We start from the raw sequence: 14,071 nt of genomic DNA on the forward strand, positions 1-14,071 counted from the left end.
CACAGATGCTCTACTAGGCCTGCATTTTAAATGTCCAACCCATCTAAGCCGCCCCTCCCTTATCTTGTCTTTGACCGGTGCTATACCTAAATTACTGCATATATGCTCATTCCTTAGTTTATCTTCTAATATTATACCACTCATCCACCTTAACACCCGCATTTCGCCGGGTACGCCCCTTTTTTATAATTAATTTATGTTCTTAAACAAATGATAATACTTTTTTGTGGTTAGTTTAAAGACTCGTACTCCAAGGTAATTTTAGAAATGTCATTAAGTACACTAATAACATATGAATACATATATAACATATGCATCGAGTCCCCTAATAAATAATAATCTACAGTACACTAATTCCTTGTCGTTAGGGACAATGCTAGAATTTAATCTCAAGGAAGGCTGAAAACTTGTATCAAAAATATTAATTTGTAAGTGCATTTCATCCACTTTATATCAATTAGTAATAAGATAAGACAAATTCTCTTATCAAAAAAAAATGAAGAAAAATATAAAACAATAATATAATACACATGAAAATTAACATTGATCCATCACATGCATTTGTATTTTCTGTTTCTGTTATTGGTTTTTAGCTTTTCTTAAAGAAGAAAAAATTTGAAAACATGTAGCCAAAAAACTTTAATATGCAAAATTAATTTTTGTGGATTAAATCATTCATTTTATACATGATCTTTTATTAAAATATAATATCATTTTTTTTAAAATTGAAAAAATAATAAGAGCCATTTAAAAAATATCTTTACAAATATTCAATTTTCATTGCAACTAAACAATGGGTTTTGAAATATAATAATTAAGTAAAATAATCATAATAATTTCTATTTTTATTATAATATTTTTAAAATTTTTATTTTTCATATTTTATAATTTCTATTATGTTTATAATTGTTATTTGGTTCAAAGAAAAAAATAAGCATGTTTTTAATCAATTTTTAATTTGTTTTATTTTTAGAAACATGAACCAAATTGTTGGTTATTAGTTTTTAGTTTTTGTTTCTCATTTTTAGTTTTCATCTCTGGTTTTCATCTTCATAATTTTTTAAAGTGATATGAAATGGTCCCTCAAATAAGACAAGGTAAAACTAGAGTATCAAAATGGTGGATTAAGTAGATTCACTCCTAGTGGATGAGACAAGCATCCTAAGGGTCTTGGAAACCATCATACGAAAAAAGAAGTATCAAAATGTTTGTTTAGATTACATGTCTAAATAAAAGAAAATTCCTGTCAAAGAAAGACTGAAAAAATAAATAAATAAATAAATTCAAACATTCCTTTAAATTTATTATTTAAAAAAATTAAAAGGGTATTTGTATTTTTCAACAATTTATCTCTTAATTTAGATAATGCTATTGAAAAAGACATTGAGCTTTTAAAGAATAAAGTAGGAAGATCGTAAAAACAAAATTCTTATATTAACATAAAAACCAAAAACATAAAATTGCAAGAAAATGTAACTATATTATAAGATAAACATATAGTTTTAAAAAAAAAAAATTAAGGCATAGTTTGGCCCCCTTGAGAATAGACGTAAAGGAGTTGATTCATGTAAACATTGTTTGCCTCCCAAAAGAAAAAGAATTGTTACAAAAATAAATAAATAAATAAATCTTAAATGCTTGGTAAAAACCTGAAAATGTCTTAAATGTTTAAAATGGACAAAATTGATTTCATGTTAAGATACATAATAATTAATATGTGGATAATTTTGTAATATTCCAAAAAACCAAGGATGCTCATGGAATAGAATAATTTGTTTGAGAAAAGTCACCTTTAGCTTTTAAAAGCTCCAAAGTTGTAACATTCAAAAGTTCTCTGGAAAAGCTAAAAGCTAAAAAAATACATGTTATACTCAGCTTTTACCCCACCCCAGCCAAGCCCCCTCCAAACTTCATCCTTGTTAGTAGTTGATAATTACTTTCACGGATCAAATTCATTCCAAGACTTGTGACTAATCATTCCTATCAAGTTCATTCCAAGACTTATGACTAAATTCCTAATATCTATCAACTAATAGTTTTTGGCAAATTTTCTTTATAATATTAGAATGTTCAATTTTATTAAACTACACAAAATATAGTATGCTTCACTTCATTCACAAGAATAGACTTTTATATTGTAAAAATATAAGGAAAACCCCATTGAAAGAGACAAGTTATGAAATACTTTTAGGAGGTGAATTTGGTGGCTAAAATTGAAAGTTAATCTTTACATCAAAATATCACTATTCAATTAATTATAGGACATACAAAGTATAATGACTCACTAAAAGTAATAATACAACAACAACAATAACAAACCAAGCCTTAAGGGGTCGGCTAGATGAATCCTTTTCCTCCAATTTATGCGATCATGGACAATTTCCTTCAACAAATTCACAGCTATTTAATCCTTACTATCTTACTCCAAGTTATTTTAGGTCTACCCCTACCCCTTCTACTACCCCTCACGATAACTAACTCACTCTTCCTCGCTAGCATACTATGTGGCCTACGTTGCAAGTGTCCAAACCATCTGCGTTGTCCCTCCCATATCTTATGTTCTACAGGAGCTATGCCTAACTTACCACAAATATATGTTTCTTAATTTATCTTTTAATGTTATACCACTACCAACTACCAAAAAAATAACAATAATACTATTAATTAAGATCATTAGTTTGGTAAAATATTAGGAGCTATTAAACAAAAAAAAGTTACTCTTATATTTTTGGATATGACGGTAATAACCTATAAATACAAATGCATTTACAGAGAATAGGTAAAATATAAACAATGTAAAATAAAAGATTTTTTTTCATACTTCTATTAAGTAAAAAGTGTACAAAATATTCACTTAACTACAATTTTTCCTTTCTAGCCAATTATATCTCTAAAGGGACCAACTGTACTACTATTCTATTTTTCTTAAATTAACATATTAGAATGAAGTCTAATATAGTACATGCCCTATGAGGTCATCTTCAAGAGTTCATCTTGTGTAATCCAGCTTCTATATCACAAAAGCACCACCAATGGCGGGTGGTGCACATTGTGAAAAGCTTTGATTAGGCATTTCAGTGAGCATTTATAAATGCTATGTTATTACCATAATCAAGCCAATTGTCTATTTTGTATGGAAGGTAAATTGTAAAAGTGTGCAAAAAAGAAAAGAGAAAAGAGATTGGTTTTTCAACATGCACCACCAAACATGTTTTCACAATTTTTTTTCCACAACATTTTGGAATCCAAGTGTGAGGCCAAGTAGGTTTCTGTTTTTTTTTTTTTCCCAGAATTGAACTTGTAGATACTCCCTTCCAAAACAAAGGTCCATTTGAATATATAAAAAGTTGAAGAAAATTTAAAAAAAAAAAGAAGAAGAAGAAAATTTACTTAAGGCAATCGACCAACCCCTTTGGGTGGTCGACCAGCCTTCCCTCCAAAAATGACCGTTGGTGCCACCAAGGTATTAAATTTCGATTTCGACTCAAATTTCGAAGCTCCAAAAGTATAGAAATTTCGACAGAAATTTCGATTTCGATTTCGATTTCGATTTGAAAAAATAACGAAGATCGGTAGTAAAGCATGGAATTCTTTGTGAAACTTTAGAAATGGTTAACAAACATAATCATATAAGTTTTAGGACTAATATATTACAAGTTAAATACATCTATGGTGTGTATGAGGTGGAAAAGTTGTGATATAGTATGTGTATCAAGCATATTTGTAAGATAATATACAGTAAACATATTCAACTAATACAAATGAAATTCATAAATCATTTAAATATTATTTATTATACAAATAATGATAATTTAGACATAAATGGCTAAATAAAATGCTGCTGTAAGTTTATTTTTTCATGTAATTTCAAAAGCATTTGTAATGATATTTTGTTTCGATAAAAATAAATAAAATAAATTAAGAGAGAAATTTCACTTCACTCCTAAATCTCTTATTTTAATTTCAAGGAAATTTCATAGTATGGTTAAAATTTCGACAAGTTTCGCAGAAATTTTGAGATTTCGATAAATTTCGGGAAGATTCATGGAGATTTCTATGGAAATTATGCAAGACGGAAATCGATTGCCATTTCGATTTCGAGGGTGATAGAAACCGGAAATTTCAATAGAAATTTCGACAATTTCATGGAAATTCAAGACCATGGGTGCCACCCACAAGCGGTTGACCGGCCTCTGTCAGCTGTCGACCAGCCCTTCCAATTTTTGAATTTTTTAGTTATCTTTCTCTAATTGATTGGGAATTTTGAGGTTACCAGGCAACCCTTTGATGCCACCCATCAACTACCGACAATGGTAGTTAGTAGTTGGTAGCTTTTGGTAGTTCATTTTTGAATTAAAATTTTCAAAATTCAAATTCAAAGAGGTTTCCCTCCACTCTATAATAAATCTATAAAAGGACCCCTAGTGGGAGAGTTTAGGACACGTCCAAGTGAGGGCAAGGCAAAGATTTTCTATGTAAAAAGGGTTCTAAAGGGGATTTTGTTTGGAAAAGAAACCAGAAATAAACTCATTCCTTCATTCTTGCAAAGTCTTTTAGGGAGTGTTTTGAAGAGAGAAGGGTCCTTACTTGATTTACAAGTTCCTTGTACATGACAAGGTCAGTGTCAAACCTTCCCTTTGTCAAATTTTATTCATTATTGTAAATTTGGTATGCATGTTCCTTTGAATCATGTACTTAGGTTTTGATGTGAACAACATCATTTCTTTTGTGTTTTCGTGTTGTAAGTTATGTCATTCTATTGCTTGAATGTTTATCTTTCAGATGTATGAAAAGAAGCACGCACAAAGTGTCAAAAATGACACAAATAGGAGAAAATTAAGTGCAGGGGGTTGATCAGCCCATGTAGGTTGTCGACCACGAGCCGGTGGACCAGTCATCTTTTTGAAACGGTAGTCATTGGCTGCCAAACAGTCGACTGACCCTCTAAAGGCAATCAACCGCCAAATTCCAAAAGGTGCCTTTTTGCACCTTTTTTGCAATTTTCTCCGGGGTTTAGCTTTGTTTTGAGTCTCTAAACTCGTCTAAGTGTAGTTGGTCAAGTCGTTTAATGATTATGTAAGGGTTTTCATGGTTTTCTACAAAAGGAAAAAAAAAAAACCGAAGTTTTTATGTGATTTCAACATGCTCATCCATGATATTTCAAATATGTTCAAGTATTCAATAAGTTTTCTTAAAAACCTTGGAGTCATAAGCCCATGATGTGGCTTTTGGGTGCTCTCCAGGTTTCAAATCAAGTTTTCAAGGCAGGCTTGTGGTTCTCCCACCAAAAATTCACAAAAGATTAAATCATTTTTTAAAGCAATCACCCATGAAGTGGCTTAAGGATAGAACAATGATTTTCAAAATGTGTAAAGCTTGTTTTTAATTTCTGTTTAAAACAAAGAATCCATTGGAAAATATGCTTCTAATAAAAGAATGATAGGTTTTTCAATGAATGTTTCAAATAGTCTCAAGAGTTTTCAAGCGTTCTCGAGGAGTTTTTGCAAAATACTCATCAAAAATGTTTTCCAAACATGTTTTGAAATATGTTTTTGAGAACTACTGGCTTGATTCCTCTTTTGAGGATATATAAGCAATCTACTTAGTCGATTCAGCCATACCAAACAAAAGTAAATAAATAAATCCTTTCTTCTTTTCTTCTTCATTTTATGTTATTTGTATGTTTTATATGTTCATTTTGATTAGGCACTCAAGTAGTAGGATTTTTATGAGGTTAATTCATCTGATAAATCTTAAGAAAGCCTTTTCAAAAGGGGTTAAGGGCTGGATAATTTTCTGAAATGAACAATACAAGAAATGGAAAGTGCAAGGGCAGCCGACCACCTAGTTTTTTCTCAAAAATGGCCTTCTTTAATATTTTTTCAAATTCAAATGATATCTTTCAGAAATTATTTTCAAAAATGGGAGATATACACACATACACACACACACAAGGTAAGTCCGGTAACCATTCAAAGGAATGGATGTTCTAGGGTACTAATGTTTTGAATTCCAGTTAGAGGGAACTTAAAGCATCACCTTCCCTACTCACAAATGTACTCCTGAACCTAATCCCTTAACAAAATATTTTTCAATTATTTTGCCTTCTAAAAAATTAAAAGTGGCGACTCTATTTTCTAAATGAAAAGGACAAGTTAAAGAACCAATGGTTTGGTTATCTATACTTGTTTGGTTGTCAACAGTCACCAAATGTTGGTAATCCAAACGGGTCTTCAAAACACGATGTTGACAAAACTCTAGTATAAAAGTAAACACATTTCCAAATACAAAGTATGTGCAATACAAATCACCATTTCATTTTCAGAAACAATAATTTGGATACTAATTTCTAGATCACTCACCAAATGGGAGCTTAATTGGCAGAAAAAATCTCTCTAAAACTTACTCTTTATTGAATTAAAAGGCCGCTAAACATTTTTCACTCACCCTTTCCACAGCATTCTTTGAATTTAGATTTGTAAGGCTAAGCGGGGTTCCACAATTTAATTTCCAGAATTCATGTCAAATTTAACAAAAACATTTCCAAATACAAAATTTTTGCAATACAACTCGCCGTTACATTTCCAGAAACAATAATATGGATTCTAGATACTAATTTCTGAATTCCTAAATTGCCAAAAAACTTACTTAAAAATTGAAAGAACACAAATACACGCAAATGGAAAACTTCCAATTCAAACAATAAGACTAAGACTACTCTCTCTTTTTTTGCAAAAAAAATTATAGGAAAAGAATAATTTCTTTAAGAAATAAACCATAAAGATAACTTTTGACTTGTTAGACAAGCTAAGTACTACTATAGGCAACGCAGAGTAATGAAAACACAACAAAACCCAAACATTCATGCATAAAAATGCAGTACATACCTAGCATCTTCTTTTTGATCGCAAAAAGAAATATATAAAGAAAGAGAATAGAGAAAATTACAAAGGAAGGATAAGACATTCTCAAAAATAAAAAACACAAAAACAAAAATAAAAAATAGAAATGAAATATATATATATATATATATATAGAAAAATAAAGTAAAAACAAATAAAAAACCAAACAAATCCTAATTAAGAAACCCCTTTTAACTCCTTCCCTTCATAATTGATGGAGCTTTGGAGCCTTGCTAATTCCCTGTGATCTTTAATTGATTTATTTTTAGCTCCATGCAATCAAACTTCATTCCATCCATGATCAGCCATCCACAATCCCATTCTATCCAAAATATTTTGAACAGAAACATCTTGCTCAATAATCTTCTCCACAGGAATATGCACTATCCCATCATTACATTGATTACTTAACCCCCAACCCCCCCCCCCTCCTCAAAGATTGAAACATCCTCTAAACCTTCAAGTGGAGAAGAAAGCACATAAGAGACATCCCCCAACACGTCCAATAAATCAAATAAAACTTAAACAAATAAAAACCAGTGGCATACTAATATAAGTAACTTTAACATAAAATTCAGAAGTACCTAAAGTAGATTTCAGATCATTCCAAATTTGCCCTGCATAAAATTCAATTTCTCCCTCTTGAATTATAAAACCAGCATTTTCTTGAACCTACTGCAGTCCACATTACTGACACTATGACACAGCACTCTTTTAATACACACCTTAGATGTGTCAATGAATTTATTTAGAAGGAAAAAAATTGACATTGAACAGATGGCCAACAGCAAAATGACCATAGATGAATTGCATGACCATGGTGGAAGTTATACAATGAGAGAAAAGGATAAAATAAGAGAAATTTTGGGTAAAAGAATGAGAAAGGGTTATATTTGAAGGATGTGCAAGGATGCACATGTGTTGCTGTGCAGGCACCTATGCTTATGTCCAATTATTCAAAAAATTTCCACTTGTACTCATAATATCCATGTGCTACCACCTACATCTGTATCCATGCAACTAAGTTTAGAGCCAAAGTCAATCAAAATTGGATAGAAATGGCTAAGACAATAAGCAATTAAGCATCTCATTTCTAAAAGCTAATTTTTAATTCAAGAAATACTAAAAGTTTAAAAACATTTTTCTGCATATTGCATACTGAAGACTATATAATACTTCTAAATAATGGCTCTAACATAACAAACAGCTCTTAAAATAAGCACTCCTGAATTTTTAAGGAATTCAAGAGAATTTTTGGCATACTCTATGTTTCATATTAAGATAATTACAAGTTTACAATTTACAGGTGTACAGCAGGTTTAAGACAAAAATTATTAAGAATTTTAAAACATGTATAAAAATTCTAGAGACCCATTACATAACATAGTTGTTAGAATCTTACAATTCACGATCAGAGTTGTACTATTCATATTTATTCCACAATCCACACCAAATCAATTTGAATCCTACTAGAGAATCAAAAACCAATAAAATTGCTTCCGAATATATCGATTCACCCCCGCCCCCAAAAAAAAAAATTTAACAAATCCATCTAAATCAATAGATTTACATAATTCTGCCTATATCAGATCCAGTCAAACCTAACTGGTTTTAAAAAAGGGCAGCCCGGTGCATAAAGTTCCCATGTATGTGGGGTCCAGGGAAGGGGCAGACCACAATGGGTCTAAAGTATGCAGTCTTACCTTACATTTTTGCAAGAGTCTGTTTCCATGCCTCGAACTCGTGACCTCTAGGTCACACGGTGACAACTTTACCGTTACTCCTAGCCTCCCCTCCAAAACCAACTGGTTTAAAACCCAAAAAACAGCCTTCCTTTTTTATTGTTTTTTTTTTTTTCCAATCCTCTCAAAATTGATTCTGTGCTGCGAAAAAGGAGAAAACAGAATCGTGGGTCTTCTGTTGCCTTCACAATATTATTCTTCACTCTTGGAATTTAGTGTTCTGCTTCTGCCCTTGAGAAGGGGCTGAACACTAGTAAGCTAAGGAGGTACTCACATTTCACTATATGTTAAGAATCTTAATCAAAGGTAGCTTTTTTTAGAAGTTTGGACAATTATTTATTCATTTTTTTTAAATTACTTGCTTTTGTCTTATGCATGAACTGATGTTTTTTAATTGTTGATAAACTCACGTCAGTTTTTTTTTCTCCAATTATTCCTTCCGTTCAACAACATAAATTTCAGTTTTTTGTCAAATTTTCTCGACTCCTTCCCGCACTTTTTTTTTTTTTGTTTAGAGAAAGCATACACATGAAACATTATTTTTAAGTGTTAAAATTAATGCATTCTACTATTTTGTTCATTGTACCTGTATCAGTATATGCATGTCATCTGAAATCAATTTTGAAATCACCATTTCGTCTCAATTGGATAGCTTCACCATGACAATAGAAATAACCCCTCCTTTACAGGCCCTGGTAGCTTTTAATGTTTTAGAAAGGCAGAGCAATGAAATTTCATTAGTCCAATATCATAATTTGTACAGTGTTCATATACCATGCAGCTGCCTGTTTCACAACCCTAAGACATCCATTGAACACCTGTACCTCACATCAGTGCAGCAAGCTTCAATTTTTTGGACATTTTCACATTCTTAATTCCTGCTAATCACACTTCTTTGCCCAATGGCATCCAAATTCAATGGACAAAGACTGTAAATGAAGCTCCAGAAAACAGGAAGCATGCTCACTGACTTAAGGTTCCAGAGACAAGTGCTTCTACCAATACACTTTAGTGATTTTAGTTTTATTTTATTCAGATTTTTGGATAAGTGAGAATATGCTTATGCTTCAGCAATTAATCTAACTACATTTCAAACATCACATTCAAAATTAAAACACAAAGTAGAATCCTACTCATCAATCCAAAAAATGGACCAGAAACAGAATGGACTACTCAAATGCTATTGAGTAAAACTAACCATACCTACTTGCAGAAATTGATCCTGAATTAGAGAGTTCTTCAGGAGGTACAACAACCGTGTATTGAAATGCAATCTGTAACATTGGAGGTTCTGAGGTGTGCCTGCAAATGTTACAACCATTTTCATAGATTAGTGAAATATCATTGTGCAATCAATGCCACATGAAAGTTGAAACTTGTTCAGACAAAAAGAAATGCAAGATTGAAGAAATGCTAAAAAAGTATATGAAATCAAAAAGTAGAAAATTCCAGTGAACCATCTGTATTTAAGGTTCAGGCAAATGAATATTTAAAAAAAGGGCAGCCCAGTGCACAAAGCTCCCATGTATGCAGGGTGCGGGGAAGGCAAATGAATATTTAACAATTATCATATTATATCTAAAAGATAGAATTCAATGATCTCTAATGGATCATTTGCCTGTTTGTAACAGAAATTCCAGGTTGCACAACTAAATCCAGATCACAATAGAAACTAATAGTCATGCAATTGGATGAAAATTAAGGAAACAATTAATAATCAGGGTATGGTTAGTACAACTAAGGAAGACTGAAATTTGAAAGCTAACCAACTGTTACCGCATTCATTATCTCCTCAGCACAACAGATATATGACACAGCAGCACTCATATTTTAGGAAGAACATGTCATCTTCAAATGAATTGGACCCAGCAGACACTCTCCATATCCCTTCCAAAACAGGGTTTTTATTTTATTTTATTTTATTTTTAAAAAAAATTACATGAACAACTTGTGCTAGAAACAGGATAGATGCACCAGCCTAGAATTTAGTGACAGGCTTCCCTTTCCTAAGGCCTGCAACTATCATATTATCTAGATTCTACACAGACAATAGGTTTTATATAAAGGACACTAGATCATGAATTCAAATCAAAAATTGAGTGATCAATAAACCATATTCAGTACTCAGCCTAATGTGCTGATTTTTCACAATGCCTAAGCAAGTCAGATGACTCAGATTACATTTCACCATCCTCCGTAACTTGCCAGAGATTTTTTCTAGATAAACAAACATTCCAAGAAGAATATAATTGATAGATTTAAAAGTAAAGCCGTTAAAAGGTCTGCAGCAGCAGGTAGCTGGGAGGAGGAAATCCTAATCAGAAATTTAGAACTACGTAGTAAATAAGAGTGGCATAAGAAAAAACTAAAATAAAAAATAAAAAATAAAAACAGAAAAAGCATCGTTTGACCCTGACAAGAGTAACTAAAAAGGACTTGTCATTCTCAAAAATCATGTTGCATATAATAATTACTCATAAGCCATAAATTGATGGGTCAAGACATTAAAATAAACTGAAACCTAGCAAAACGGCATATACTATCATGGAATAAAACTTAGTTAAATATCATTTTCCATTTGCAATAATAAGTCTTTACTTTGGAGGAAAACAGGGACAAAATCTACAAACTATTCTGATTCCATAGCTTTTGTTTGATCACACACCAGTAAAATAATTGTATTTTGCAAACAACATAAAGTTTTTTATGTAGGACGGTTCTAAGTAGCCCAACTCCTACGGATGACCCTCTTTGTAGCAAACACACAATATCACAATCTATGAGAAGAATTGAATTAACCAAGCATAAACATCACAAACATATTATAATGATCACAAGTTGTTGAGATTTTGAAAACATATATAATTTGGTTCAAAAGCCCTTAGTTGATCATTTCATTCAAGTAATCAAGTTCACTTTAAAAGATGTTATATTAGAAATCTTAGATCACAAGTCCTAGCATAAAAATCAAATATCCCTAAGCATGGTACTAGCAAGCATTGTCATGTTGAAAATCTAGGAAGATTCAAAGAGAATGAACAAGGTTTTTCAATCAAGGATTCGGGTAGAGTTTCAAGGCTTACAAGGTACTATTAGGGGCTGCTTTAGATGGTCACAAACAAGGAATTGAAACGAGTTTACCAAAAGGTTCGGAATGTCAAACACCAAGACACACGAGTACTCGATCGCACCATGAACAAGCTTGTTGATCCTTAGGAAACTTGAGACAAGAATGAAGCTTGAGGTGGTTGTGGCTGTGAGCTATGAAAGAGGTGTGGGTGTAGTGTTGATGATGATGTTGATGTTGTCGTAGTCTCTCACCACCCAATCTCCGGGGAGACGGAATGTAGCCTCACACTACTCACTCACAAGGAGAGGAACAAGATTCACAAGTTCAAGCAAAAGCTTCTTTTTTTAATTGATAATGCAAGATGCCTTTTACAATACAAGTGATGGCATATTTATAGCCTTACATGCACATGACTTGCACATGGCATCTTAAAAGGTTAAAGAAAATACAAAAGTAAAATAAAACATTTAAAACATAGGTAATGAGGTTCCTAGGAAATAGTTTGTCATAGGAAATAGGTGCCTAGGAACTAGAATAACTATGATAGTGGAGACTAGGAACTTAAAATGAAATAAATGCTTCTTGAAAACCCAAGACTCTTTGACTTGCAAGTTGTCATCCTCTTTCCAAGCTAGCTTCTAAGAGAAGCTTCCATTGCAGCAAATAAAGTTCACATCAATGGTGGACTTCAGGTGGTCATTCACGTGTCACAATATCTGCGAAAGATACTCGAGGTGCATGTTGATCCCCATCAGTTTTGAAGCTAAGTGGGAAAAATAAATAATTTATGTGTTTCTTCTATCGCAGAAGAAATACTCGAAGATTAGCGTGAGTGTTACAATTGTTGAGAAATTGGTCAAAATGGAAGACCTAATCACAGCAGAAAGCCTCTCCCTCTATTTATAATATATGTCAAGTACATGACAATGACCATAATACCCTTACTAAGTCACACTTACAAACATAACAATAGCACGGACTAAAAATGTTAAATGACCAAAATAACCATTAACACTCCCCCTCAAGCTAGAGCATAGATGTCATATGCTCCTAGCTTGTTACAAATGAATTTAACACAAGCACCCCCCAAAGCTTTAGTGAACAAGCTGCAAATCAGACTTCAGATAAGTGGTTGTAATATGATCTTCTGCACAAGTTTCTCCTGAACAAAGTGGCAATCAACTAATGGAAGACCAAGTTGGAGGAAATACAAATAGCAACTTGATTATCACACATCAACTCCATAGACCAAGAATATGGAAAGCCCAATTCTTCCAACATGTCTTCAATAAAACAAGTTCACATGTAGTGTAAGCCATGGCCCTATACTTTAACTCAACACTTGACTTGGCCACCACAGTTTTTTTCTTATTGTTTTAGGAAATCAAATTACCACCAACAAATATATAGTACTTGGTTGTGGATCTTTTGTCGAAAGGTGACCTGGCTCAACCTGCAACTACATATCCCATTCAAATGTGACCATTATCTTAATATAAGAGACCTTTCCCAAGTGCAGCTTTGAGATATCTCAAGATTCGAATTACTACAGACTGTGAATTGTTTCGAAGAATCTAGGAACTGGCTCATGACACTTGTTGCAAAAGATATATCCAATTGAGTGAATGTGGCGTAATTTAACTTTCCAACAAGTCTCTGATACTATTTTGTGTCGGGCAACAAATCAACCATATCTACACTAATCTGCTATTAGGATCCATCGGTGTATCAATGGGTTTGGATCCCAGCAGCCCAACCTCATCCAAAAGATCAAGAGCATACTTCCTTTGTAACAAAATGGTTCCTATACTACATCTGGATACTTCAATACCCAAGAAGTACTTCAATGGTCCCAAATCTTAGGTATGAAACTAAGTCTGCAAAAAGTGTTTTAGGCCTTGGATACCTTAATGATCATCACCCGTAATCAGAATATCACCCAAATACACAATAGGCAAAATCCTATTGGCTAGAGTATGACGATAAAACACAGAGTGATCTACAACACACTATCGAATACCAAACTCAAGTACTACAACAATGAATCAACCAACACATGCTCTAGGAGACTATTCAAACCATATAATGATTTCTTGAGCCAACACATTAAGCCTGACTCCCTCTAAGCAACAAACTTGGGTGGTTGCTCCATATAGACCTCCTCCTAAAGATCACCATGAAAGAAGGCATTCTTGACATATAACTACACGAAGGCCAGAAGCAAGTGGTGGCTAAGAAGAAGAATAAAAGTACTGAAACAAGTTAGTTGACAAATTTATGAAGAGCAACGAAAGACATAGTAGTAACAAAACAATAACATGAGGGTACACAAAGTCATAGCAAACAAAGCTGGAGAT

At 32.6% G+C, this 14,071-nt stretch overlaps 1 protein-coding gene across 1 annotated transcript in view; it reads right to left on the reverse strand.

Annotated features, from left to right (window-relative positions):
- LOC131149192 (protein transport protein SEC23 D) overlaps positions 1-14,071 on the reverse strand; it is a 52,563-nt gene that overhangs the window by 18,791 nt on the left and 19,701 nt on the right. Inside the window, exon 10 of the mRNA XM_058099417.1 lies at positions 9,848-9,946. Coding sequence (XP_057955400.1) covers positions 9,848-9,946 — 99 coding nt within the window. The remainder of the gene's footprint in view (positions 1-9,847; positions 9,947-14,071) is intronic.

The sequence above is a fragment of the Malania oleifera genome, chromosome 2 (genome assembly GCF_029873635.1).
Source record: "Malania oleifera isolate guangnan ecotype guangnan chromosome 2, ASM2987363v1, whole genome shotgun sequence".
Taxonomy (NCBI): Eukaryota; Viridiplantae; Streptophyta; class Magnoliopsida; order Santalales; family Ximeniaceae; genus Malania; species Malania oleifera.